The 22,996-nt window shown below is 61.5% G+C and overlaps 1 protein-coding gene and 1 long non-coding RNA gene across 4 annotated transcripts; one reads left to right on the forward strand and one right to left on the reverse strand.

Annotated features, from left to right (window-relative positions):
- Nucleotides 1-392: 392 nt before the first annotated feature.
- PKP3 (plakophilin 3) lies at nucleotides 393-13,196 on the reverse strand. 2 transcript variants are annotated; one of them, XM_035263955.3, is made up of 14 exons: nucleotides 13,072-13,196; nucleotides 10,212-10,407; nucleotides 7,792-7,871; nucleotides 7,038-7,669; nucleotides 6,814-6,937; nucleotides 4,419-4,623; nucleotides 3,665-3,839; nucleotides 3,333-3,450; nucleotides 3,090-3,260; nucleotides 2,348-2,533; nucleotides 1,831-1,984; nucleotides 1,471-1,663; nucleotides 1,276-1,363; nucleotides 393-768 (listed from the first exon to the last, which is right to left on the reverse strand). In XM_035263955.3, the coding sequence occupies exons 1-14, from the start codon at nucleotides 13,150-13,152 to the stop codon at nucleotides 733-735; spliced, it is 2,439 nt and encodes an 812-aa protein (XP_035119846.2). In that variant the 5' UTR covers nucleotides 13,153-13,196; the 3' UTR covers nucleotides 393-732. The 2 variants fall into 2 exon arrangements, with proteins under 2 accessions (XP_035119846.2, XP_078198012.1); XM_078341886.1 differs by lacking the exon at nucleotides 13,072-13,196 and having other exon boundaries at nucleotides 10,212-10,538.
- Nucleotides 13,197-13,267: 71 nt separating this feature from the next.
- LOC118145578 (uncharacterized) lies at nucleotides 13,268-16,448 on the forward strand. 2 transcript variants are annotated; one of them, XR_013523651.1, is made up of 3 exons: nucleotides 13,268-13,317; nucleotides 13,805-15,377; nucleotides 16,022-16,448. It is a non-coding gene; the product is annotated as an uncharacterized LOC118145578 (long non-coding RNA). The 2 variants fall into 2 exon arrangements; XR_008474892.2 differs by having other exon boundaries at nucleotides 13,268-15,377.
- Nucleotides 16,449-22,996: the final 6,548 nt, after the last annotated feature.

A 22,996-nucleotide genomic window follows, 5' to 3' on the forward strand; every position in this document is an offset into this window, starting at 1 on the left:
CAAACCTCAGGCAGCCAGTGTGAGAGCCCCTGGTCCTGGCAACTCCAGGCCCAGGGTGGGTGGAGAGGGAGTTGGGTTCGTTTGCAGTATGAGTATAGCCTGCGAGGCAGCCCCCCTTCCCCACTCGTCACCCCTCTGCTCTTGAGGCTCCCAGCTCTGCTCCATGTGTGCCTGTGGTCCCCCTGTGTCCACCCTGTCCCCTCTTGGGCCTGAGGTACCAATTGTCCCTCTGCTGGGCTCTCCCTGTCCTGTGTCCTCTGACCTTGGGAGGCTTGTGAGCCCAAGGGGTGGGTGTCCTCAGGGGCAGGGGGGTGCCTTCAGTCCCAGGATCAGCCACCCTGGTCATGCTGCCAGCCACAGGGTCAGGCCAGCCATGGAAGGATGCAGGGCAGTGACTGTTCATGGCCATCTTTATTCCCAGTGCTGGCTATCCCAAGATTCTGCCAGGCCACGGCCAGCCCCACCTCTGTCAGTGTGACTGGGTCACCACCCCACACACCCGAGCAGCCTCAAGCCCTGCCCCACCCCCTGCCCTGCGGAAGCCAAGTCCCCAGTTATAAGCCCCTGTCCCTCCTGGTGGCCCAGGACCCTCAAAGGTGCACACAGGGGTCCCAGCAAGGGGCCCCTTGGTCATCAGCCTTCTCTGCGAGGCTGGGCTGAGTCAGGCAGCCCGGAGCTGAGTCTGTCCCTCGGATGCTGGGTCACATCACCTTCTCCTGCAGGAGGCTTTGCCTATGGGCCCAGGAAGTCCTCCTTTCGAAAGCCCTTCTACAGAGGAGAGGGCACAAAGTCATGTCCTGTCTGCCCGTGCGGCTCTCCGCCCTTTGTCCACCCTGCCTCTGCCCTCTGTCCACCCTGCCTGCCTGTCCGTGCGGCTCTCTGCCCTCTGTCCACCCTGCCTGTCTGCCTGTGCGGCCCTCCACCCTCTGTCCACCCTGCCTCTGCCCTCTGTCCACCCTGCCTGTCTGCCCCTGTGGCCCTCCGCCCTCTGTCCACCCTGCCTGCTTGTACGTGTGGCTCTCTGCCCTCTGTCCACCCTGCCTGTCTGCCCATGCGGCCCTCCGCCCTCTGTCCACCCTGCCTGCCTGCCCGTGTGGCCCTCCGCCCTCTGTCCATCCTGCAGTGTGCTGAGTGTGGCCTAGACACTTCCTCTCTGCCTTCCTGGCCTCCATCCACCCACTGGCCTCTTCGCCGACTGCTCCACGTGGGTTCCCTTGACCCTCCCCCGCGTCCCATGCCCCGCGTTCCTGCTGGCCTTGGGCTCAGGGAACCTACCGCCCGGAAGTCTCGGTGGAGCTTGCTGTACTGCCACAGGTTGGCCAGGAGGCTGGAAGCTGCCCGGGAGGACTTCTCACTGTCAGGGCTGAGGGTGGAGGGAAGTCAGGAGGGGACACAGTCAGAAAGCAGGTGGCTGGGAGGGGCCCGGAGAGCCCCCTGGCTGGGCTGCTGCAGGGCAGGGCCGGCCCCCACCTGTCCCGCTTCTTCTTGATGAAGACAAGCTTTCGGAGCCCGTCGAAGTAGAGCAGGTCCCGGGCGGCGATGGGGCTGGCCACCACCAGGTTGTTGAGCACGGCTATGATGTTGACCAGCACCTCGGCGGGCGGAGACTTCTCACCCACGCTGCCCGGTAGCTTCTCGATCAGGTGGCTCACGACCTTGGTGGCTGCGGGAGGTCGGGGGTCCGTCTACTCCCCACTCCAGCCACCCGGGCACTGGGGGTCCCCTGCCTCCCCCAGGGAGCTGCGTGCCTGTCTACTCCCTGTGGAGTGGCCGGGAGCCCCCGTAACGTGTGTGGACACGGCGGGGCGGGAACGGGGCTGCTCGACTCACACATCTCGTCCTTGTTCCGCGCGTTCCGAGACAGGTTTCGGATGAGGCCGGTCAGCGAGCGAAGCTGGTGGTGGTCGGCAGTGCGGACGCGGTCCAGCAGGGGGTTCAGGATCCGCTCCTGCTCCAGTGCCAGGCGGCTCAGCACCCCCGCCCACTGCAGGGAGAGAGGGAGGGAGGGAGGGAGGCACGCGCGGTGACCGGAGGCCTCAGACCCTCACCTGGGGGGATCCTGCCACCCTGGGGTCCCTGCATCCTCCTGCCACCCCGGGGGGTGGGGGCTCTGCTTCTGCCTTTGCCCCCAGGGACAAAGCCAGGGGCGTCAGCCCAGGCAGGATCAGGTGCCTCCCTTCAAACTCAGGGCAAAACCTAAGTCCTCCCAAGGCCCAAGGCCTGCCCACCGGTCGCTGGCCTCAGATGCTCCGAGGCACCACCTGCCTCCTCCCCTCCCCCTTCCTCTCCTGCCCCTCCCCCCGCAGCATGAACTCTCGGGAGCCCCTGGGTCTGGGGGTGCGCCCACCCTGCGGTCGCCCGCGGTGATGTTCTGCAGCGCCCCCGCGGCCGCCTCTGTCGTGTGCCGGTTGAGTTCGCAGCGCTGCAGCAGCCGGTTGTACAGCCCCACGATCTGGGGGCTCCACAGCCACTCGAGGCCCTTGGGGTCCTTGGACACTTCCGCGAAGGTGAGCGCGTCGGCTGTGAGAGGCAGCTGCGCGGGGCGGGGCCGGGGTCAGCGGGGCGGGGTCGGACCCACACCCCCCACGCCCCGCCCAGGCCTGTGCCCGCCCACCCCCACGCCCCGCCCAGGCCGGTGCCCGCACGCCCCGCACGCCCCGCCCAGGCCGGTGCCCGCCCACCCCACACGCCCCGCCCAGGCTGGAGTCCACGCCCCACCCAGGCCGTTGCCCGCACACCCCACGCCCCACCCAGGCCTGTGCCCATCGACTCCCCACGCCCCGCCCAGGCCGGTGCCCGCCCCTCCCCACGCCCCGCCCAGGCCGGTGCCCGCCCCTCCCCACGCCCCGCCCGGGCTGGTGCCTGCCCCTCCCCACGCCCCGCCCAGGCTGGTGCCCGCCCCTCCCCACGCCCCGCCCAGGCCGGTGCCCGCCCACCCCACACGCCCCGCCCAGGCTGGTGTCCGCGCCCCACCCAGGCCGTTGCCCGCACACCCCACACCCCACCCAGGCCTGTGCCCACCGACTCCCCACGCCCAGCCCAGGCCGGTGCCCGCCCACCCCGCACGCCCCGCCCAGGCCGGTGCCCACCTCGCGCAGCCGCCGGCTCTGCGGCGTGAAGCAGCCCACCATCTCGCCCGGCGGCGCCCCGGCCAGGTCCCTGCGGCCGCGGCCCTCCAGCCGCTGCAGCGCAGAAGGCGGCATCTCGTCGTACAGGCGGTAGGACAGGTTCCGCAGCACGCACACCGCGTTCTCCACGCTCTGCGGGCAGGGGCGCGGGTCAGGGCGGCGGCGTCGAGGGCCACGGGCCCCCCTCCGCAGCGCGGACCTCACCTTGTCCTCGCACTTGCCCACGTCCAGGGCGTGGTTGATGTAGGTGACCAGGGCGTCCACCAGTCCGTGGCACTCCCGCATTTTCTGGCGAGTGGCCTGAGAGGCTGAGCTGAGGTTCCTGGGGACAGAGGCAGATCAGAGCCCCCCAGGGACCCCCAGGCCCAGGCCCTGCTTTGGGCAGAGGCCCTGAGCACGATGCCGTCCCACCCTGGGCCCTGCTCGCCCCACCCCCAGTGCGCCCCTTGCAGTGTGTGGGGCTGTGGGCGCCGGGCCAGGCGGGGTCCCTGACAACACGTGCCTGCGGCCCCCACCCATCTGCCGAGGCCGCGCACCTGAGGAAGCCGGTGGCGTTGTAGAAGATCTCCGCCTCTGAGGCGTTCTGCTGGATGAGTGGGGGACCCCCAGACCCCGACAGGGGGCTCAGCACCAGGTCGGTGAGCTGTTCCAGAGTGTCTCTGGCCAGGCGGTCCTTCAGGTGGTCGCTGGATGAAAGGTTCCACAGGATTCCTGGACGAGGGGGAGGCTGCTGTGAGCGTCAGCCCTCCAACCCCCTGGGCGTTTCTGAGGATGGTGCGAGGAGGTCCTGCCTCTCCCCAGGGCTGGCCCTGTGTTCTGTGCCTCATTCACGAGCCCCACTGGGGAGACCCTGGGGTGGCATCTGGGGTGACAGAGCTCGGACCAAGCAAGAGGGGACGAGCTGGTTGGGGTGTGAGCGGGCTTGGGGTGGAGGTAGCTACCAGAAGACTCAGCCGCAGAACAGGGTGACCAGGGGTCCAGGAAAGAGGCAGGAGTGGAGGCCAAGTAGAAACAGCCAGCAAAGGGCTGAACAGCAGGATGGAGGGGAGCCGTATGGCGTGGAGGGGCCAGCACGGAGGAGAAAGGACAGTCGGAGGAGGGAGGGGAACAGGCAGAAGAGGGGTCAGGCGGAGGAAGGGACAGGCAGAGGAGTTGGAGGTAGAGGAGGGAGAACAGGTCGGGGGACACAGGACAGGAGGAATGGGGCCAGGCAGAGGGTGTAGGTGGAGGAGGGAGGACAGATGGAGGGCAGGTGGAGGAAGGCTGGGAGGAGGAGGGGCCAGGCAGCACCTGTGACGTTTTTGCGAAGCTCATCGTCCTGCTCCCGCAGGGTCCGAAGCAGCTCAAAGATCCCGTTCTCCTCCACCAGCGCCAGCTTGTTGTCTGCATTGTCGTAGATGAGGTTGCGCATGGCGCCTGTGGCGTGGCGCTGCACTTCCTGGTTGGCATGGTTAAAGAGCTTCACCAGCCTCGGCACGGCCTGAAGGCTGCGGGCCTGTGGGCACAGGGATATGGGGTGAACAGACTAGATACATGTGTGTAGATATGTCCAGGTGTATAGATATGGATATGCAGGTGATGCAGGTGTATACACAGGTGCAGAGGTGATGAGGTGTGTGCAGGGAGCTGGAGGTGATGCAGGTGTACACAGGTGCAGAGGTGATGAGGTGTGTGCAGGGAGCTGGAGGTGGTGTAGGTGTACACAGGTGTACGGAGGTGATGCAGGTGTACACAGGTGTACGGAGGTGATGCAGGTGTGTACACAGGTCTACGGAGGTGATGCAGGTGTATACAGAGGTGCAGAGGTGATGAGGTGTGTGCAGGGAGCTGGAGGTGATGCAGGTGTGTACAGGTGTACGGAGGTGATGCAGGTGTACACAGGTGTACGGAGGTGATGCAGGTGTGTACACGGGGCTACGGAGGTGATGCAGGTGTGTACACGGGGCTACGGAGGTGATGCAGGTGTGTACACGGGGCTACAGAGGTGGTGCAGGTGTGTACAGGGCTACGGAGGTGGTGCAGGTGTGTACAAGGCTACGGAGGTGATGCAGGTGTGTACACGGGGCTACAGAGGTGGTGCAGGTGTGTACAGGGCTACGGAGGTGGTGCAGGTGTGTACAAGGCTACGGAGGTGGTGCAGGTGTGTACACGGGGCTACGGAGATGATGCAGGTGTGTACACGGGGCTACGGAGGTGGTGCAGGTGTGTACAAGGGTACGGAGGTGATGCAGGTGTGTACACGGGGCTACGGAGGTGGTGCAGGTGTGTACACGGGGCTACGGAGGTGATGCAGGTGTGTACACGGGGCTACGGAGGTGGTGCAGGTGTGTACACGGGGCTACGGAGGTGGTGCAGGTGTGTACACGGGGCTACGGAGGTGGTGCAGGTGTGTACACGGGGCTACGGAGGTGGTGCAGGTGTGTACACGGGGCTACGGAGGTGGTGCAGGTGTGTACACGGGGCTACGGAGGTGGTGCAGGTGTGTACACGGGGCTACGGAGGTGGTGCAGGTGTGTACACGGGGCTACGGAGGTGGTGCAGGTGTGTACACGGGGCTACGGAGGTGGTGCAGGTGTGTACACGGGGCTACGGAGGTGGTGCAGGTGTGTACACGGGGCTACGGAGGTGGTGCAGGTGTGTACACGGGGCTACGGAGGTGGTGCAGGTGTGTACACGGGGCTACGGAGGTGGTGCAGGTGTGTACACGGGGCTACGGAGGTGGTGCAGGTGTGTACACGGGGCTACGGAGGTGGTGCAGGTGTGTACACCGGGCTACGGAGGTGGTGCAGGTGTGTACACGGGGCTACAGAGGTGGTGCACATGTACACGGGGCTACGGAGGTGATGCAGGTGTGTACACGGGGCTACGGAGGTGATGCACATGTACACGGGTCTACGGAGGTGATGCAGGTGTGTACAGGGCTACGGAGGTGGTGCAGGTGTGTACACGGGGCTACGGAGGTGATGTAGGTGTGTACAAGGCTACGGAGGTGATGCAGGTGTGTACACAGGTCTATGGAGGTGATGTAGGTGTGTACAAGGGTACAGAGGTGATGCAGGTGTGTACAGGGCTACGGAGGTGGTGCAGATCTGTATAGGGTATGGAGGTGATGCAGGTCTGTATAGGTATATGTGGCTGATACAGGTATATCCACATTGTATTCTCCTACTCTTCCTTTATGAGGGGGCTCTGGACAGAGTAGGGTCTGCCCAGTCAGCCTGGGGATCTTGAGGGGTGGTCAGGGAGCAAAGGTCAGTGGGAGGTGGTGGAGCCCCAAAGGTGGTCACCTGGGGGCAGTGAGCAGGTGGTCAGGGATGGTCACCTGGGGGCAGTGAGCGGGTGGTCAGGGGTGGTCACCTGGGGGCAGTGAGCGGGCGGTCAGGGGTGGTCACCTGGGGGCAGTGAGCGGGTGGTCAGGGGTGGTCACCTGGGGGCAGTGAGCGGGCGGTCAGGGGTGGTCACCTGGGGCAGTGAGCGGGCGGTCAGGGGTGGTCACCTGGGGGCAGTGAGCGGGTGGTCACCTGGGGGCAGTGAGCGGGTGGTCAGGGGTGGTCACCTGGGGGCAGTGAGCGGGTGGTCACCTGGGGCAGTGAGCGGGTGGTCAGGGGTGGTCACCTGGGGGCAGTGAGCGGGTGGTCAGGGGTGGTCACCTGGGGGCAGTGAGCGGGCGGTCAGGGGTGGTCACCTGCTTCTTGGCGGCGGCATCGCTGTAGCACTTGTGCTGGATGTAGGCTGCTCCCAGCACTTGCAGATTGGGGTCTGAAGCCATGAGGTACTTGACTGCTGATGGCAGGTCAATGTCATCAAAACTGCAGAGCCAGGAGTCAGAGGTCAGGGGTCAGGCTAAACTTGGGTTCAGGCTGGGGCCATGGCAGAAGCCCCCTCCCTGTGCCAGGCACAGCCCCTCACCCGCTGCTGAGCCTCTGCAGGGTTCGGTGGCCACTGTAGCTGTTGAACTCACGCACGTCCCCCAGGTGACCTGAGTCAGCCAGGCTGAGGCTGAGGCTGCGCACAGATGGTGCTCGGGCCACAGGCTCCAGGACGGGCCCAGGCGCTGTCCCGCCTACCCCGCGGCTCCGGTGGCTGCTCTGGAATCGCTGCAGGGTCCTCATAGCAGGGGCACGGATGGTCCGGCTCGGGGGAAGCTCGCTGGCCTCTGGCCAGTCCAGCCCCCCTGCCCGGGCCGAGCTGGAGCTGGCCTGGCGCTCGTAGGCAAAGGTCCTGTAGGTGGAGGTGGCCGCGGGCTCCAGCTGCTCAGACACCACACTGTAGCGGTCGTCCAGGCCCCCAGCCCCCAGCCGCAGGGAGCGCAGGGACAGCGTGTCATACTCGGCCCTGCTCCCAACCCCACCATGCTCGTGGAAGGACACAGGCCTGGTGGGCATGGGAGGGGTGGGCTGGGCACCCCCGTACCCAGCGGCCACAAAGGCGCTGCCCCCGTTGTGGGCGGAACTCAGCCTCCGACTGCAGCTCAGGTCCACGGCAGAGCGGGAGGACCAGGAGGCTGGACTGTAGGGTGGCTTGGCAATGGGCCGGAAGCCCTGTGGGTGGAGGGGGCAGTGAGGACGCGCCTGGCTCACCTGTGCCCAGCCTGCTGCAGAGCCTCCCGCTCTCCAGACTGCAGAGCCCAGATTGCCCCCCCCCAGGCTGGGCCATCACTCACCAAGGTCTTGTCCCCACTCAGGCCCTGAGAGCGAGAGCTGAAGCCGGCCTGCAGGGTGTGGTACTGCCCCCTGGATGCACCTGCGGAGAGGGACAGTGGGAGTCCAGCTCTGCCAGACAGCAACTCACTGGCCTCCTGCCTCCTCTCCACCAGTCCATCTCCATTCACAACCCTGGGAGCAGCCTCAGTCCCGGGCAGGGAGGCCAGGCGGGCCCGGGGGCCAGTGCCTCCCCGTTCCTGCCATGTCCTGATCTCCTCACCTGTCAGCCTGGTGGTCCACCTTCCACAGCCCACCCCCCAGCTGTGCCTCCTCTACCGGAGAAGGCAGATGCGCTCACCCTCTGACCTCCTGGTCCCTGGGGAATGTGCCAGGGACTCTCTGTCCAATCCCTGCCATGGTATAGCACCTGGCCCCCTCCTCCAGGAAGCCATCCTAGTCTGCCCCGGCCCACACTGACTTTTTTTGAGCTCCTCCTGTGCCCAGACCTCATCTGTGCCCAGTCACCGGAGAGTGCCCTGTCTCTCTAGACCAGTATGTCCTGTTGCAGTGCCCTCTCCCACCTGGCAGAGCCCGAGGCAGGGGCCACACCCATCCCATCCAGCCGCACACAGGCCAAGGGCAGCTGCATCAGCCCAGCCCCACAGTGAGTGGACAGACAGGTAGGTGGGTGGGGGGAGGGGGGAGGATGGAGTGATGGGCAGGAGGAGGGCAGAGAGCGGGGGGGGGGAGGTGGAGTGATGGGCAGGAGGAGGGTGGGGGTGGAGGAAGGAGGATGGAGTGAGGGGCAGGGGGAGGGTGGGTGTGGAGGGGGGAGGATGGAGTGAGGGGCAGGAGGATGGTGGTGGTGGAGGGGGGAGGATGGAGTGAGGGGCAGGAGGATGGTGGTGGTGGAGGGGGGAGGTTGGAGTGAGGGGCAGGAGGAGGGCGGGGGGAGGGGGGAGGATGGAGTGAGGGGCAGGAGAATGGTGGGGGTTGGGGGGAGGATGGAGTGATGGGCAGGAGGAGGGCAGGGGGGCCGCTGTGAGTGTTGAAAAGATGGAGAGTGCTGGGTGGAGAGTGGAGAGTGGGCGGCGAGTGAGGGTCCCACAGGTGGATGGTGACTGGGCATCAGGAGGAACCCATGGGTGGGCAGAGTGGACAGGCTGGCGGTGGGGGCATGAGAGGGCCTGGCAGGGCAACCTGGCTGAGGCACTCAGGGTGGGGTGTGGGAAGGGGGCCATGGCCTCCCACAGCTCTGCCCAGAGCTGGACGCTCTGTGCGGGACACCCCACATCAGGGGCCTCACCCATCCTGGTTAATGGGGCTTCTGGGCAGGGGCTATTAACCCTGTGACGCTCCTGAGGCCCAGCCTGGAGTGGGGGCACGCCCCAGCCTAGAGACCTCGCCCCCACCCCCCAATTATAATTCACCTCCCTCTAATTGGCAGGATAGCCGGGTGGTAATTAACCCTTCCCTTATCCTCCTCCACCCCATGACCCCTGGGCACCCAGCTTGGTCACCAGCAAGGCTGAGTTCCAGGGAGGGAGGACCCCTCAGTCCAGGCCTCAGGGCTGGCCCCTCTGCTGGGCGACTGTCACTTCCCCCGGCCAGTGGCTGGAGGCCAGTCCTGGGGAGGCCCCTCTAAACACCAAGTGGACCACAACCAACTGGCATCTGGGTCCCTGGCATTCTGGGAGGTTCATCTCACTGTCTAACCTTAATCCCTGTTGCTGTAGCGTGGCAAAGGACATTTCTAGAGCCACTGCCTTCTACTCCCAGTGTGTGTGTGAGCCTGTCACCTGCTCTCACTGGCACACACACACTCGCTTGAGCGGGGCCAGGATTCCGCCACGGGTGGGCCTGGCCGGCACCGAGGGTGCTCCTCCACCTGCTGTCCCCACAGAGAAATCTGGGTCACTCCAGCCGGCCTTCCCCTCTAATTCCTCAGGGAGCCCCTGGCCCAGACAGGCCTGGCTTCCCTCCAGGACTTGCGGCGTCCCCACCGCTCCCCGCTTTCCTGCTCTGCTCTTCCCACGAGGTGTTGGGGGAGCGTGGGTGTCTGGGTGTCCTGAGACCCTGTGTGAGCCTGTGCTGCCTGGGCCAGGTGAGGGTGTGTTCGGGGTTTCCCGACCCAGGGGCCTGGACCACCTGCTAGGTGCCAGCCTTCCCGTCACCCCCCACAGGGAGGGCTCAAGGCTGGGCACAGGTGGGGCCCAGCCAGGCTCCACATCTGGAGAACCCCGGGATCCATGCTTGTATGAGGCCGCCCCACCCACGGCTTCTCCCCACGCCCGTTGGGGCGGGGTGCATGACTCAGTGTGAGGCCTGGGTGAGTCAGGAGCTGAACCCTGGAGCTGGCCCGCCGAGGCCTCTGCCCTCTCACCGTCCCACTGCCCCACCGTCCCCGCCGCCTGGCACCCGCCTTGCGGCCGTGGCCTACCTCGGGTTGTCTCGGCCTGGGCCTCGGGCTCGGCGGCCCCGTTGTGCCGCGGCTGCTGCCCCAGTTGCAGGAGGCGGGCGCGGACCTGCTCCTGGACACGGGCTGCCCTCAGCCGCTCGGCCTCTGGCCCCTCTGCGGCCCGGCGGTCCAGCTGCAGGTCAGAGGGCAGCGCCAGGGAGCACACGCCAGCCTCTGGCTGCAGGGCCGACAGCAGGAAGTTACCATCCTGCATGGCGGTGGGCGCCTGCCGTCCTCGGGCCTGGGCCTGGCGGCCGCCTCTGAACCCAACTGTCTTCACTCCGTCCTGTCCCTCGAGGCCCTCTCCCCGGAGTCCCCGCCCCGCCGGCCTCACCCAGAGCCGCCTGGAGACAGACGCCTGCCCAGCCCCGAGCACAGCTGGGGGCGGGGACACCTGGCCAGGTGGGAGGGAGGGGCTGCGGCCTGCTTAAGGTGGAATTTGGGTGGAAGAACAGGCCCCGCCTGCATGGCCCCAGGTCCCAGCCTGGCCTCCTGCCTCCTTTTCTCCCATCCACAACTGGGCCACCGGCCTGGGTCCTCCTTGTTCTTGGCCTGTAAAGGCCAGACTGGGCCCTTTGTGGTGGGGGTTGGACAGAGGGGCCCCCTGTGTCCTGAGTATCGGGGAAGGGCCAGGGGCTTTCAGGGGATATGTCCCGTCACCCCCAGCCTGAATGGGAGCTGTCCCACCCCGCGGGGTCTAGGGCCTGTGGGAGCTCTGAGGACCAGGCAGCCTCCATGGTAGCCCAGCCTTGCTGGGGAGGCAGGGATGAGGCCGAGGTAGGGTTGGCAGGAGACAGTGTGTAGGGGGGGCAGGGGTCAGTGCCAGGGGTCAGGACAAAGGCTGGAGGGGTGGAGCTTTAGGGTCCAACGGGACCCCATGGAGCCCTGGCCCTGGTCCTCAGAACCCAGTGAGCCCCTCCCCACCAGGAAGCCTGTGGATGGACCGGCCCTCCCTCTAGGCCTGCAGACCCTGGAACTCACCCCCAGGACCCCCTCACCCCCCACAGAGGCCTCCAAAGAGCTGGATCGACCCCCTCTGGCTCCCAGGACCCTGGCACCACTCTGCTCCTGTCCTCCAGGCCCTGGGTTGAGAGGCTGTTCCCAGCACATGAGTCAGGGTGCAGTGGGTGGGGCTGCCCCAGGGGGTTGACTCAGAGGGACCTGGCCCGCCAGGCTTGGGGCAGGAGTGGGTGTGTGGGGAAGAACCAGGGGGTTCTGGGAGAGCGGAGGCTGGGGTGGAGAGGGTGTGAGGGTGGAGTGGGTGGGGATGGGGGTGCCAGGGGGTTCTGGGGGAGCGGAGGCTAGGGTGGAGAGGGAGTGAGGCTGGAGTGGGTGGGGATGGGGGTGCCAGGGGGTCTGGGGGAGCGGAGGCTGGGGTGGAGAGGGTGTGAGGGTGGAGTGGGTGGGGATGGGGGGTGCCAGGGGGTCTGGGGGAGCGGAGGCTGGGGTGGAGAGGGTGTGAGGCTGGAGTGGGTGGGGATGGGGGTGCCAGGGGGTCTGGGGGAGCGGAGGCTGGGGTGGAGAGGGAGTGAGGCTGGAGTGGGTGGGGATGGGGGTGCCAGGGGGTCTGGGGGAGCGGAGGCTGGGGTGGAGAGGGTGTGAGGGTGGAGTGGGTGGGGATGGGGGTGCCAGGGGGTCTGGGGGAGCGGAGGCTGGGGTGGAGAGGGAGTGAGGCTGGAGTGGGTGGGGATGGGGGTGCCAGGGGGTCTGGGGGAGCGGAGGCTGGGGTGGAGAGGGAGTGAGGGTGGAGTGGGTGGGGATGGGGGTGCCAGAGGGTTCTGGGGGAGCGGAGGCTGGGGTGGAGAGGGAGTGAGGCTGGAGTGGGTGGGGATGGGGGTGCCAGGGGGTCTGGGGGAGCGGAGGCTGGGGTGGAGAGGGTGTGAGGGTGGAGTGGGTGGGGATGGGGGTGCCAGGGGGTCTGGGGGAGCGGAGGCTGGGGTGGAGAGGGAGTGAGGCTGGAGTGGGTGGGGATGGGGGTGCCAGGGGGTCTGGGGGAGCGGAGGCTGGGGTGGAGAGGGAGTGAGGCTGGAGTGGGTGGGGATGGGGGTGCCAGGGGGTCTGGGGGAGCGGAGGCTGGGGTGGAGAGGGTGTGAGGGTGGAGTGGGTGGGGATGGGGGTGCCAGGGGGTCTGGGGGAGCGGAGGCTGGGGTGGAGAGGGAGTGAGGCTGGAGTGGGTGGGGATGGGGGTGCCAGGGGGTCTGGGGGAGCGGAGGCTGGGGTGGAGAGGGAGTGAGGCTGGAGTGGGTGGGGATGGGGGTGCCAGGGGGTCTGGGGGAGCGGAGGCTGGGGTGGAGAGGGAGTGAGGCTGGAGTGGGTGGGGATGGGGGTGCCAGGGGGTCTGGGGGAGCGGAGGCTGGGGTGGAGAGGGATTGAGGGTAGAGTGGGTGGGGATGGGGGCCCAGATCAAACGAGGCTTCTGCCTGGAAGATCTCCCTTGAGCACCACAGCCAGTGCGGCCGCAGGAGGGCTCTGGGACAGGCCCTGGTAGATGGGGGTGGGGGGCAAGCCTTGGAGGGCTGAGGGTGGGAGCTGAACATCTGTGATCCCCCTCCGGCTTCCCTCAGGAGCTCGTCTGACAGCCTGTGCCTCTCCCCGGACCCTGGACTCTGGCTCTGGGCTCTCCTCCAGGGCAGACCCTTAACCCAGCCCCGTCCCCTGAAGACTTTTGCCCTAGTGGGGCTGGGGGCAGAGGTCTGGTGTGGGGGTGGGGTCAGTGCTGATGGGGCAGAAACTGGAGGGTGGGAGTCAGAGGTCAGTGTTGGGAGTTAGAGGGGGAAGGGAGGCCTCTGAAAGGATGGGGAGGCTGGGCTGGGGCTGCCAGGGGCGGGGGTGGAAGACCTACCTTGCCTGTGGTCCGGACCCCACCAGCCTCCCAGCTCATCCCAGAGGCCACTGTGGATGGCCAAGGTGTCCTGGGCTCCATCCCCGGCCCAGCGTTCGGGGCAGCCTCTGCGTCGGGCCAGGACTGTGGGGCCCCGGAGGGCGGGGTGGGAACGCCCAGCACATCAGACTGGCTGCTTCCCTGGGAGACGGGTTTTGTGTGGAAAAATCCTGGGAGACAAGTTGGTGCGGCGCAGAGCGGGCTGAGGTATGTACCTGGCACGGGCTGGGGCCCGCCCTGCACCCAGGTCCACCCCAGGCCCACCTGGGGCCCTGCCGAGTCCAGGCTGGCCCTGTTGACAGGGAAGCCGGCCTGGAGGATCTCTGCAGCCCCGGCAGTCCGTAGGGCTCACGAGTGGGCGCCGTGGAGGGGCTTCCGTGCGGCCCGAGCCGGGATGGGAATGCTGGTGCCTGTGGCCTGCGATTCTGCTGACCTTCCCTCCTCCCCTTGGCAGAGAGGGCTGCAGGTGCCCCCCCAGAGCTGTGCTGCCTCCCTGAGGATGCGTGGTCCCTGCCAGGCAGTTTTGGCAAAGCTGGGAAGTTTTGGCAAAGCCGGGCACCTGGGCGCACCTTCGCTCACTGCTGCAGGGCCAGAGGGATGCGATGCCGGCCGGGCCTGTCACTACAGCTCCAGCCCAGGCCCGGAGGAGTCTTGTCTGACCCTGTGACCAGCCCTGAATGTCTCACTCTCCCAGGAGCCCTGGAGGAGGCGGTTGTCCCTGGAGCCTGGAATCTGCATCTGGCCTCAGGCCGCTCTGGTGCACCGTCAGGTTGACAGCCTGGCAGCTGGGAGCCTCGAAGGGCGAGTGAGTGAGCGCTGCTCTTCGATGGGTCCCAGGTGGCGGGTGGCCTGTCTATCATCTCCAAGAGGAGGTAGGAGAGGGCACAGGAGGCCTTCAGCGGGCGGTGGGCTCAGCATGGGGCACGGGAGGCTCTCGGAGAAGGCGGGCTGGCCCAGGTGCCAGCCTGGAGTTGTGGGAGGGCACAGAAGACAAACCTCCAGGGCAGAGGGGGTGGGGTGGGCGGATTGAGGAACAGAAGAGGGAGAATCTGGGCAGAAAGGCGTGAGGATGTTAAAAGCAAAACAGTCTCAAAACCGAAGTGAGGAGTGTGCTGCCGCATAGAGACTCGGGAGGCGGCCTCCGGTCCCAGCGCCTGAGGGGGGAGGCGGGCAGTGCCTCGGGGAGTGATGGCACCCAGTGATGGCACCCAGTGCCTGGGTGGGTGATGGACCTGGTGTGGGGACACAGCTCACCCAGAGGCAAGCGTCCGTCCTGGTGCTTCCTGTTAGCACCCACGCTTGCAAACCTTCCGAGCTGGGCTCTAGCCAAGTCTGGCCCAGGGCCCAGCCGCTCCGCGGAACCTACGGGGCTGCCCGTGGGCACCACCCCCACCCTCTGGAGTGTGGCCGGGTGCTGGAACAGCTCTGAGATCTCCAGCCTTGGCCTTTGGCCTGAAAGGTGGCTGAGGGGTATGGCCCCCATAGGCTCTTGGGGGGGGCCCTTTCATCTGCACACACCCCACCTACTGCTGGCCTGTGGGTCAGCCTGTCCATCTGTCCATCCAGCATTTGTGGCTCACTGGACGTGTTGGGCTCTTCCTAAGCCCCTGGCAAGGCTCTGGGCAAGGGTGTGTGTGTCTGAGACAGGCAGGGCACATCTGGGGGCTCTCCCAGGGTCTGTCAGGGCCTGGTGGGGCACAGTGAACAGACAGCAGCCCCCAAGTAAGGATGCTAGTCGAGGTGGCTGGTGCAGCAGAGGCCTCTGGCTCCGGAGACCCTGTAGCTGCCCTCCAGACAGGCGGTCCCCAAAGGGACCTGAAGAGCCCAAAAGGAGCAGAGTGGTGTCTGACAGCAGGATGCTGATACCCTGGATACTCTTCAGGAGGACAGCAGCCTCCAGATGGAGAATCAAGTAAAGGGCAGGGAGGGGGCAGATAGGGCTGAGGAGGTGATGGCTGGTGTCTGGGTCGCGGTGGGGGGCGGATGAAAAGCACCTGCCCCTCCCACCGCCCAACCGTGAGTGCCCTGCACTGCTGGGTGCAGGTGGATGCAGCCTCCCTCAGGTGCCTGGGCTGGGGTCCTGGTGTGCCGGCACCACCAAACACTTCATTCTTACTCTTGTTGCTGTTAATGTATATATTTTTTAAGACAGTCTTGCTCTGTTGCCCAGGCTGGAGTGCAGTGGCACCATCTCAGCTCACCACAACCTCTATCTCCAGGTTCAAATCATTCTCCTGCCTCAGCCTCCCGAGTAGCTGGGATTACAGGTGCGTGCCACCATGCCCAGCAAAAAATAAAAAAATGTTTTTTTATTTTTAGTAGAGATGGGTTTTCACCATGTTGGTCAGGCTGGTCTCGAACTCCTGACCTCGTGATCCGCCCGCCTCGGCTTCCCAAAGTGCTGGGATTACAGGCGTGAGCCACCGCACCCCGCCTTCCTACTCTGTTCTTAATCCTCATTGGAATTCCAGAAGGGCAGCGCTATCACACCTTCCATCTTACAGGTGGGGAAACTGAGGCCCCACAGGCTACTGACTTTCCAGAAGTTACCAAGCAAGCCAGGGTGTGTAGATAAATTTCTGGCCCCGAATGACAGCAGATTTCAGGCCCTGGGGCTGGGTGGGTCGGGGCTCCCATTTGCTCCGTTGAGTGGCGTCTTGGCAGTGGCCACTCTGGATGGGCTGCTGCCGTCACGCCACCTCTGAAGAGCTCCATCTAACTGCCATTAGGACAGGGACGATGCCACTCTAACTCCTCATGCTGACGGGGCCATCGTTTTGGGAAAACGCAGCCAGGTCTCTCTCGAGGCCTATCTAAGGGTTCCTGGAGAAAGGGGGCCATCATCCAAGGCTCATCTGCAGGACCATTTGGGGTCTGACGGCCCATCCCTTTTGTTTCTTCTGAGCTGCAGTCAGAGGTCACGGGTCGATTCACTCCACAACTGAGAAAGCCACTTGATGCTGGAAAACAAAGGATCAGCGTGTTCCAAGCAAAAGAGTCAGAAGAGGCGACTTCAGGGGTCAGCGCCTGTTTTCGGTCTCCCAAGTTGCGATCCGTGCTCTCTTCATTCATCCTTTGAAGAGAATCAAAACAAGACAATTGTCTGCACGTCAGAGCACCCTAGGGTAGCACAGTCTAAAGCACGACCGACAAAGGAACGTGGCCACCTCTGTGGTCTGCGATGGCCTCACGTGGCCACCTCTGTGGTCTGCGATAGCCTCGCACGAGAACCGTGATCACGACGGAACACTCAGATATCAGGGTTTTGGAAACCGCGCGCCATTCTGGAACACATATTAATGTTACTCACTAAAATATAACCTGAAGATCAAACGCCACCTTATTTTCATCATTCTGTGTAACTAAACATGTCTTAAAACACTTAATAGGCAGCCGGGCGCGGTGGCTCACGCCTGTAATCCCAGCACTTTGGGAGGCTGAGGCAGGTGGATCACCTGAGGTCACAAGTTTGAGACCGGCCTGGCCAACATGGCAAAACCCCGTCTCTACTAAGAATCTAAAAGAGTAGCTGGGGGTGGTGGCACACACCTGTAATCCCAGATACTCAGAAGGTGGAGGCAGAGGCTACAGTGAGCCAAGATTGTGCCACGCCACTCCAGCCTGGGTGACAGGGCAAGACTCCATCTCAAAAACCAAAAACAAAAACAACCCTCCCCAAAAAACATTTAATAGAATTTCAGGTTACTGTAAGTCATCCATATAGCCAAAATGATGACTCAAGTTTTTAAAAAAGCAAAAGTTTTTACTCATTAAGAGGGCCGGGCCAGGCGCGGTGGCTCAAGCCTGTAATCCCAGCACTTTGGGAGGCTGAGGCGGGTGGATCATGAGGTCAAGAGATCGAGACCATCCTGGTCAACATGGTGAAACCCCGTCTCTACTAAAAATACAAAAAATTAGCTGGGCATGGTGGTGCGTGCCTGTAATCCCAGCTGCTCAGGAGGCTGAGGCAGGAGAATTGCTTGAACCCAGGAGGCGGAGGTTGTGGTGAGCCGAGATCACGCCATTGCACTCCAGCCTGGGTGACAAGAGCGAAACTCCGTCTCAAAAAATAAATAAATAAATAAATAAATAAATAAATAAATAAATAAATAAATAGGGAAGACTTGTTTTTCCAAAGAGCCTGTCTGTTATCCTTCCCTTCTTTTTCAGTAGTTTATTCACAAGGCAAACAAAAGTGTTTCATTACACGAAGATCTTGTTTGAGAGAAAAAGCCAGATTTCACCCTTGTATCAGTTTACCATTACGGTCAACCTCAATTTTTAAAATGAAACCTTACAGACAAATCAATCCAATCTTAATCAGTTTGACCACAAGGTGAGATTCTTATAAACCTTTTATAACCCTTTACAGATTTTTGTAAAAGATCAGGGTAGTTTGTCAAGAAGACCTTGTGGTGCTTTTATTCCATCGTTCGATCTATGGATGAAGCAAATTAGAACCTTTTGAATTGGGTCGATATAAATTTCTTTTATGAGATGAATTTTTATTTATAACCCTTCCACAATTTGTTCAAACCTTTAGCTTTTAAACAGCCTTTAACCCTCTAAACTCAGGTAGAAATTTACCTTCCCCCTTCATTCACCTCAGAGAACAACAGCAACAAAAAAGTTTACCTTCCCTTGCCTTGTTATAATCTTTTACCAAACCACATTTTACTCTCCCCACACACCTTGCATGTAAATCTATTTTCAGTAGTCTCAATTACATGTTATAATGACAACTCCTGACCATTTTTAATTTCGGTGTAGAACACGGTGAGTTATTTTAATTATGTATTAGGCGCAGGTAAGGTCTGGTTCTTTCCAGCATAGTTAGTGGTGTGGCTGCGCTGTATGTCCCCAGCCTTCACCAAACTGTAAACCAGGCAAGCTGAACAGTTTTCAGAAGCCAAGAAGTAGTGTAAGGCCGGGCGCGGTGGCTCCCGCCTGTAATCCCAGCACTTTGGGAGGCCGAGGCGGGTGGATCACGAGGTCAAGAGATCGAGACCATCCTGGTCAACATGGTGAGACCCCGTCTCTACTAAAAATACAAAAAATTAGCTGGGCATGGTGGCGCGTGTAATCCCAGCTACTCGGGAGGCTGAGGCAGGAGAATTGCCTGAACCCAGGAGGCGGAGGTTGCGGTGAGCCGAGATCGCGCCATTGCACTCCAGCCTGGGTAACAAGAGCAAAACTCCGGCTCAAAAAAAAAAAAAGCAGCACTTTATGAGCTCGAAGCATTCATCAAACCCAGTATCTGACCTGCATAATTGGGGCCACATGTACACTCTGAAGACATTTAATTTTTAAAACTTTTTAAAAACATTTAATTTTTAAAACTTTTTATTTCTCAAAGATTAAAGTCACATGAACTGAAAGACATCACAACTTCTATTCTTCTTTAAGACTATTTGATCTAAGTGCTTATTTCACCTTAAGCCAACCAGTTAGAGTTCTTTTATATAAACCTCACACGTATCACACGTATATAACTACCCAGACAGACAAAAGGAGATCCTGTAGTTGGGAGATTTTTCATGTGCTAATCTCTTAATTGGATCCCTGGCCCCAGAGTGGAGCTCTTCTGGAGCCAGGGCTAGAAAAACATGCAGTTTCTAAGGCCTGATAAGTGGGCACGGCTGGAAAACCAAACAGATTTTGAGAGGAATCCATTCACTTCTAATTCCTGAGGTTCAGGGAGGGAAACAGAGGTTTCTCCTAAAACAAGGTCAGCAGCACCTTCTCTGCCTTACCAAGGAGTCCCAGACCATCAGAAGTTTATCTTGGGGCCGCTTATGTGTGCATTAGAGTGGCAAAACAAGGCCCGGGCATGGTGGCTCACACCTGTAATCCTAGCACTTTGGGAGGCCAAGGTGGTGGATCACCTGAGATCAGGAGTTCGAGACCAGCCTGGCCAACATGGTGAACACTGTCTCTACTAAAAATACAAAAATTAGCCAGGTGCAGTGGTGCAAATCAGTTTGCGATCTGGGCTCACCACAACCTCCGCCTCCTGGGTTCAGGCAATTCTCCTGCCTCAGCCTCCTGAGTAGCTGGGATTACAGGCACGTGCCACCATGCCCAGCTAATTTTTTGTATTTTTAGTAGAGACGGGGTCTCACTATGTTGACCAGGATGGTCTCGATCTCTTGACCTCGTGATTCACCCACCTCGGCCTCCCAAAGTGCTGGGATTACAGGCGTGAGCCACCACGTAATCCCAGCTACTTGGGAGGCTGAGGCAGTAAAATCACTTTAACCCAGGAGGTGGAGGTTGCAGTGAGCTGAGATTGTACCAGTGCACTCCAGCCTGGGTGACGGCACAAGATTCCTTCTCAAAAGAAAAAAAAAAGACTGGCAAGACAAAAATGGAGAAAAATAATTTAGCTGACTGAAAAGAAAAAAAAAAACTTTCTTCAGGAAAACAGGATCCACAAAGAGAAATGACATACAGACCTTTTGAATATATGTATCGCTTGGATATCCGTGGACATCCGCTTTTAATTAAGCTAACTTTTAACCCTAGCATTCCTTTGCTAAAAAGTCATTTGATATGTTTTATTACCTGACCTCAGCCATGCCAAGTGGCCAATGCTTCTGGCTTTTGAACTCATGGAGGTGTAGAGAATATAGTGATTTTTGTTGTTGTTGTTGCCATTCCTACAATCAGTTTGCACAAAGAGAGGGTATGACTGGCAAGAATCTTTACCCTTTTGCTGGCATGCCAGGCATCTGGGTTCCTTTCCCCCAAGCCATAGAGCTCTGTTGACCTTGGAGTCCTGTGAAGGGGGAATGGACAACGAGAAGTCATTCCTCCTCAAGAGATTTCCAAGCAGTTTAATGTTTGGGAAAACGAAACTCTTCCCAGTTTGGGGGATGTACCCGAGGGGAGTGTCCTGTGGCACAGAGATGTGATTACCCATCCATGAAGAGAGGACGGAAGAGGGAAAAAGTAAAAAGACTTTTTTTCTTAAGCGTCTGAGGGTCAAATGAATTCTAGTGATTTTAGGTGCATTCGAGGAATGCAGGCTGAAAATTATTGATTGGTTACCCATCTGGAAATGGGGAAAAGGCAACCCTGTGTTCCCCTCTCTTTCCAGCTAATACCCAGGGTATGTGACAGAGAGGAGGCCTTTTTCTTCTTCCAACATTACATCCCCGAGTCCCAGAGACCAGGGCAGGTGCTGACCATTGGTGCAAGTTCAACCTTCACCCATGAAGCGGGGAGGCTCAGCCAGCAGGAATATTCATGCTCATCTGTGTGGTGCCTAAGGCTCCCACTGTGAGTAACCTCCGAGTTCCCTAGACCTTATCTGTGCCGTGGATGTGAGCATGACCTCCATCCTTGAAGCAGGAGGGCCTAATTGGCAGGGATCTGTCACACTCACCTGTGTCGTGCCCCTTGACTCCTGCTGTCATCTCCCTCAGGTCTAGTGCTCCATTCCGGGGATTCAAACTGAAGTTGGGATAAAAAAGGTGCCTCGGGAGGGTGTATGGACCCATTCAATCAGTCCCAAGTGGCTCTTGCCAAATTGCAGCTACTAACAGGTGGGGGCAGCCCCTCTGTTGCTTCCTTATTATAAACAGGTGGAGCTGTGGGGCCAGGACCTCCTCAAACAAGGGGGAGGAAGCAAGTCCCGGGAACAGGGGAATTGGCCTGAGAAGATGACTCCTTAAAGGAAAAGAAGCTAACCCCTTGCATAGAAAGCTCCCTGTATTCATAGGACGGTGTTGACTCCCGACGCGGTGGAGAAAGGGGACCTAAGATACCTCTCACGGTTGTGCCAAGAGATGGGGGGACCCAGAGTGGAGAGGAGAACCGGCAGGCCCACTCTGGAGTCCGGAAGGAGTCCATCCTCCTTCCCTCGGCCCCCAGAATCACCTGGGGCCCCTGGATAGCAGTGGTGGTCTGGACTGCTGGAGGTGGGGAGAGGAGCCCCAGGACCCATCAGTCCTGCTGTACCAGCTGGGAGACCAGCCCTAGACCCAGCAACCCACATCTCCAGGGACAGGCTGTCCTCCAGAGGTCCCTGCAAACTGGGCAGGGTCAGGGTGGCCTCCAGTGGTCCCCACAAACTGGGCAGGGTCAGGGTGGCCTCCAGTGGTCCCTGCAAACTGGGCAGGGTCAGGCTGCCCTCCAGTGGCCCCCGCAAACTGGGCAGGGTCAGGGTGGCCTCCAGTGGCCCCCGCAAACTGGGCAGGGTCAGGGTGGCCTCCAGTGGCCCCCACAAACTGGGCAGGGTCAGGCTGCCCTCCAGTGGTCCCCGCAAACTGGGCAGGGTCAGGCTGCCCTCCAGTGGTCCCCGCAAACTGGGCAGGGTCAGGGTGGCCTCCAGTGGCCCCCGCAAACTGGGCAGGGTCAGGGTGGCCTCCAGTGGTCCCCGCAAACTGGGCAGGGTCAGGCTGCCCTCCAGTGGTCCCCGCAAACTGGGCAGGGTCAGGCTGCCCTCCAGTGGTCCCCGCAAACTGGGCAGGGTCAGGGTGGCCTCCAGTGGTCCCCGCAAACTGGGCGGGGTCAGGGTGGCCTCCAGTGGTCCCCGCAAACTGGGCGGGGTCAGACTGCCCTCCAGTGGTCCCCGCTAACTGGACAGGGTCAGGCTGCCCTCCAGTGGTCCCCGCAAACTGGGTGGGGTCAGGCTGCCCTCCAGTGATCCCCGCAAACTGGGCAGGGTCAGGATGGCCTCCAGTGGTCCCTGCAAACTGGGCAGGGTCAGGCTGCCCTCCAGTGATCCCCGCAAACTGGGCAGGGTCAGGGTGGCCTCCAGTGGTCCCTGCAAACTGGGCAGGGTCAGGCTGCCCTCCAGTGATCCCCGCAAACTGGGCAGGGTCAGGGTGGCCTCCAGTGGCCCCCGCAAACTGGGCAGGGTCAGGGTGGCCTCCAGTGGTCCCCCACAAACTGGGCAGGGTCAGGGTGGCCTCCAGTGGTCCCCGCAAACTGGGCAGGGTCAGGCTGCCCTCCAGTGGTCCCCGCAAACTGGGCAGGGTCAGGCTGCCCTCCAGTGATCCCCGCAAACTGGGCAGGGTCAGGGTGGCCTCCAGTGGTCCCCGCAAACTGGGCAGGGTCAGGGTGGCCTCCAGCCATCTGGAAAGCCCCTCCTGAAGTGCCCTGGCCCAACGCATTTGCAGCAGGCAGCAGGTGTACCCAAGGATTCTGGGGTCCATGAGCCCACAAGGCAGCTGTTGGAGCCTCTGCCTGTTCCCGTACCTCCCCTCTCTTTTCTGGACTTCCTTCCAGTCCCCACTGCAAAAAGCTGCAGTGACCACTCCCAGGATGCCCTCCAAAGTACCATCTGGTCCCACAGCCCATTTCCTCATCCCTCCTGCTGACATTAGGGGCTGCCTGTGCAGTAAACTCATCCCCCTCATCCCCTGAGATGAGCTGTTCTTTGACCAAATCAGGAGACAGCGAGGCCCACTTCACCAAGGCCCTTCCCATCCCCCCAGGAAGGCAGTGGGCCTCCATCTCATCCCTGCCCCACCATGGACAGCCCGGTGCAATCCAGAGGCCTCGTCCCATTCCCTCACAGGCCCTCCAGTACACGCGCCTGAAAGCGTTTCATCCTCTACCCTCCGCTGTCATCATGGGTTGAATTTAGGATCCTCCAGTGGTCCTGCTCTTCTCCCAGGTGGATAAAGCTCATCCTCTTCCCTGGCCCTATATAAGCTCATGCCCAGAATTCTTGGCCACTTGCAGGGTGGCCGGCTTTGCAGCAGTGGTCAGGGTTGGATTCAAAAGTAACATGACCTCCTTCCAGGAGAGCTCGAATACTTGGGTTAAGTTCTAGGAAGCCTCTATATATCTGTCAGGGTCATCTGGAAACGTGCCAAGATCTCCATTAAGTTGACTGGGAACGGCCTAGAATGAGGATTTGTACACTGGGGAAGGC

The sequence above is a fragment of the Callithrix jacchus genome, chromosome 10, assembly GCF_049354715.1.
Source record: "Callithrix jacchus isolate 240 chromosome 10, calJac240_pri, whole genome shotgun sequence".
Lineage (NCBI taxonomy): Eukaryota > Metazoa > Chordata > Mammalia > Primates > Cebidae > Callithrix > Callithrix jacchus.

What these genes read in the sequence shown, in the direction of transcription:
- PKP3 (XM_035263955.3), bottom strand. Translation starts at nt 13,152, where the DNA reads ATGGAGCCCAGGACACCTTGGCCATCCACAGTGGCCTCTGGGATGAGC. An exon ending in CCAGGCCGAGACAACCCGAG is followed by an intron (nt 7,872 to 10,211) that starts GTAGGCCACGGC and finishes CCCTCTCCGCAG; the next exon opens with GTGCATCCAGGGGGCAGTAC. An exon ending in AACGCCACCGGCTTCCTCAG is followed by an intron (nt 3,451 to 3,664) that starts GTGCGCGGCCTC and finishes CTCTGTCCCCAG; the next exon opens with GAACCTCAGCTCAGCCTCTC.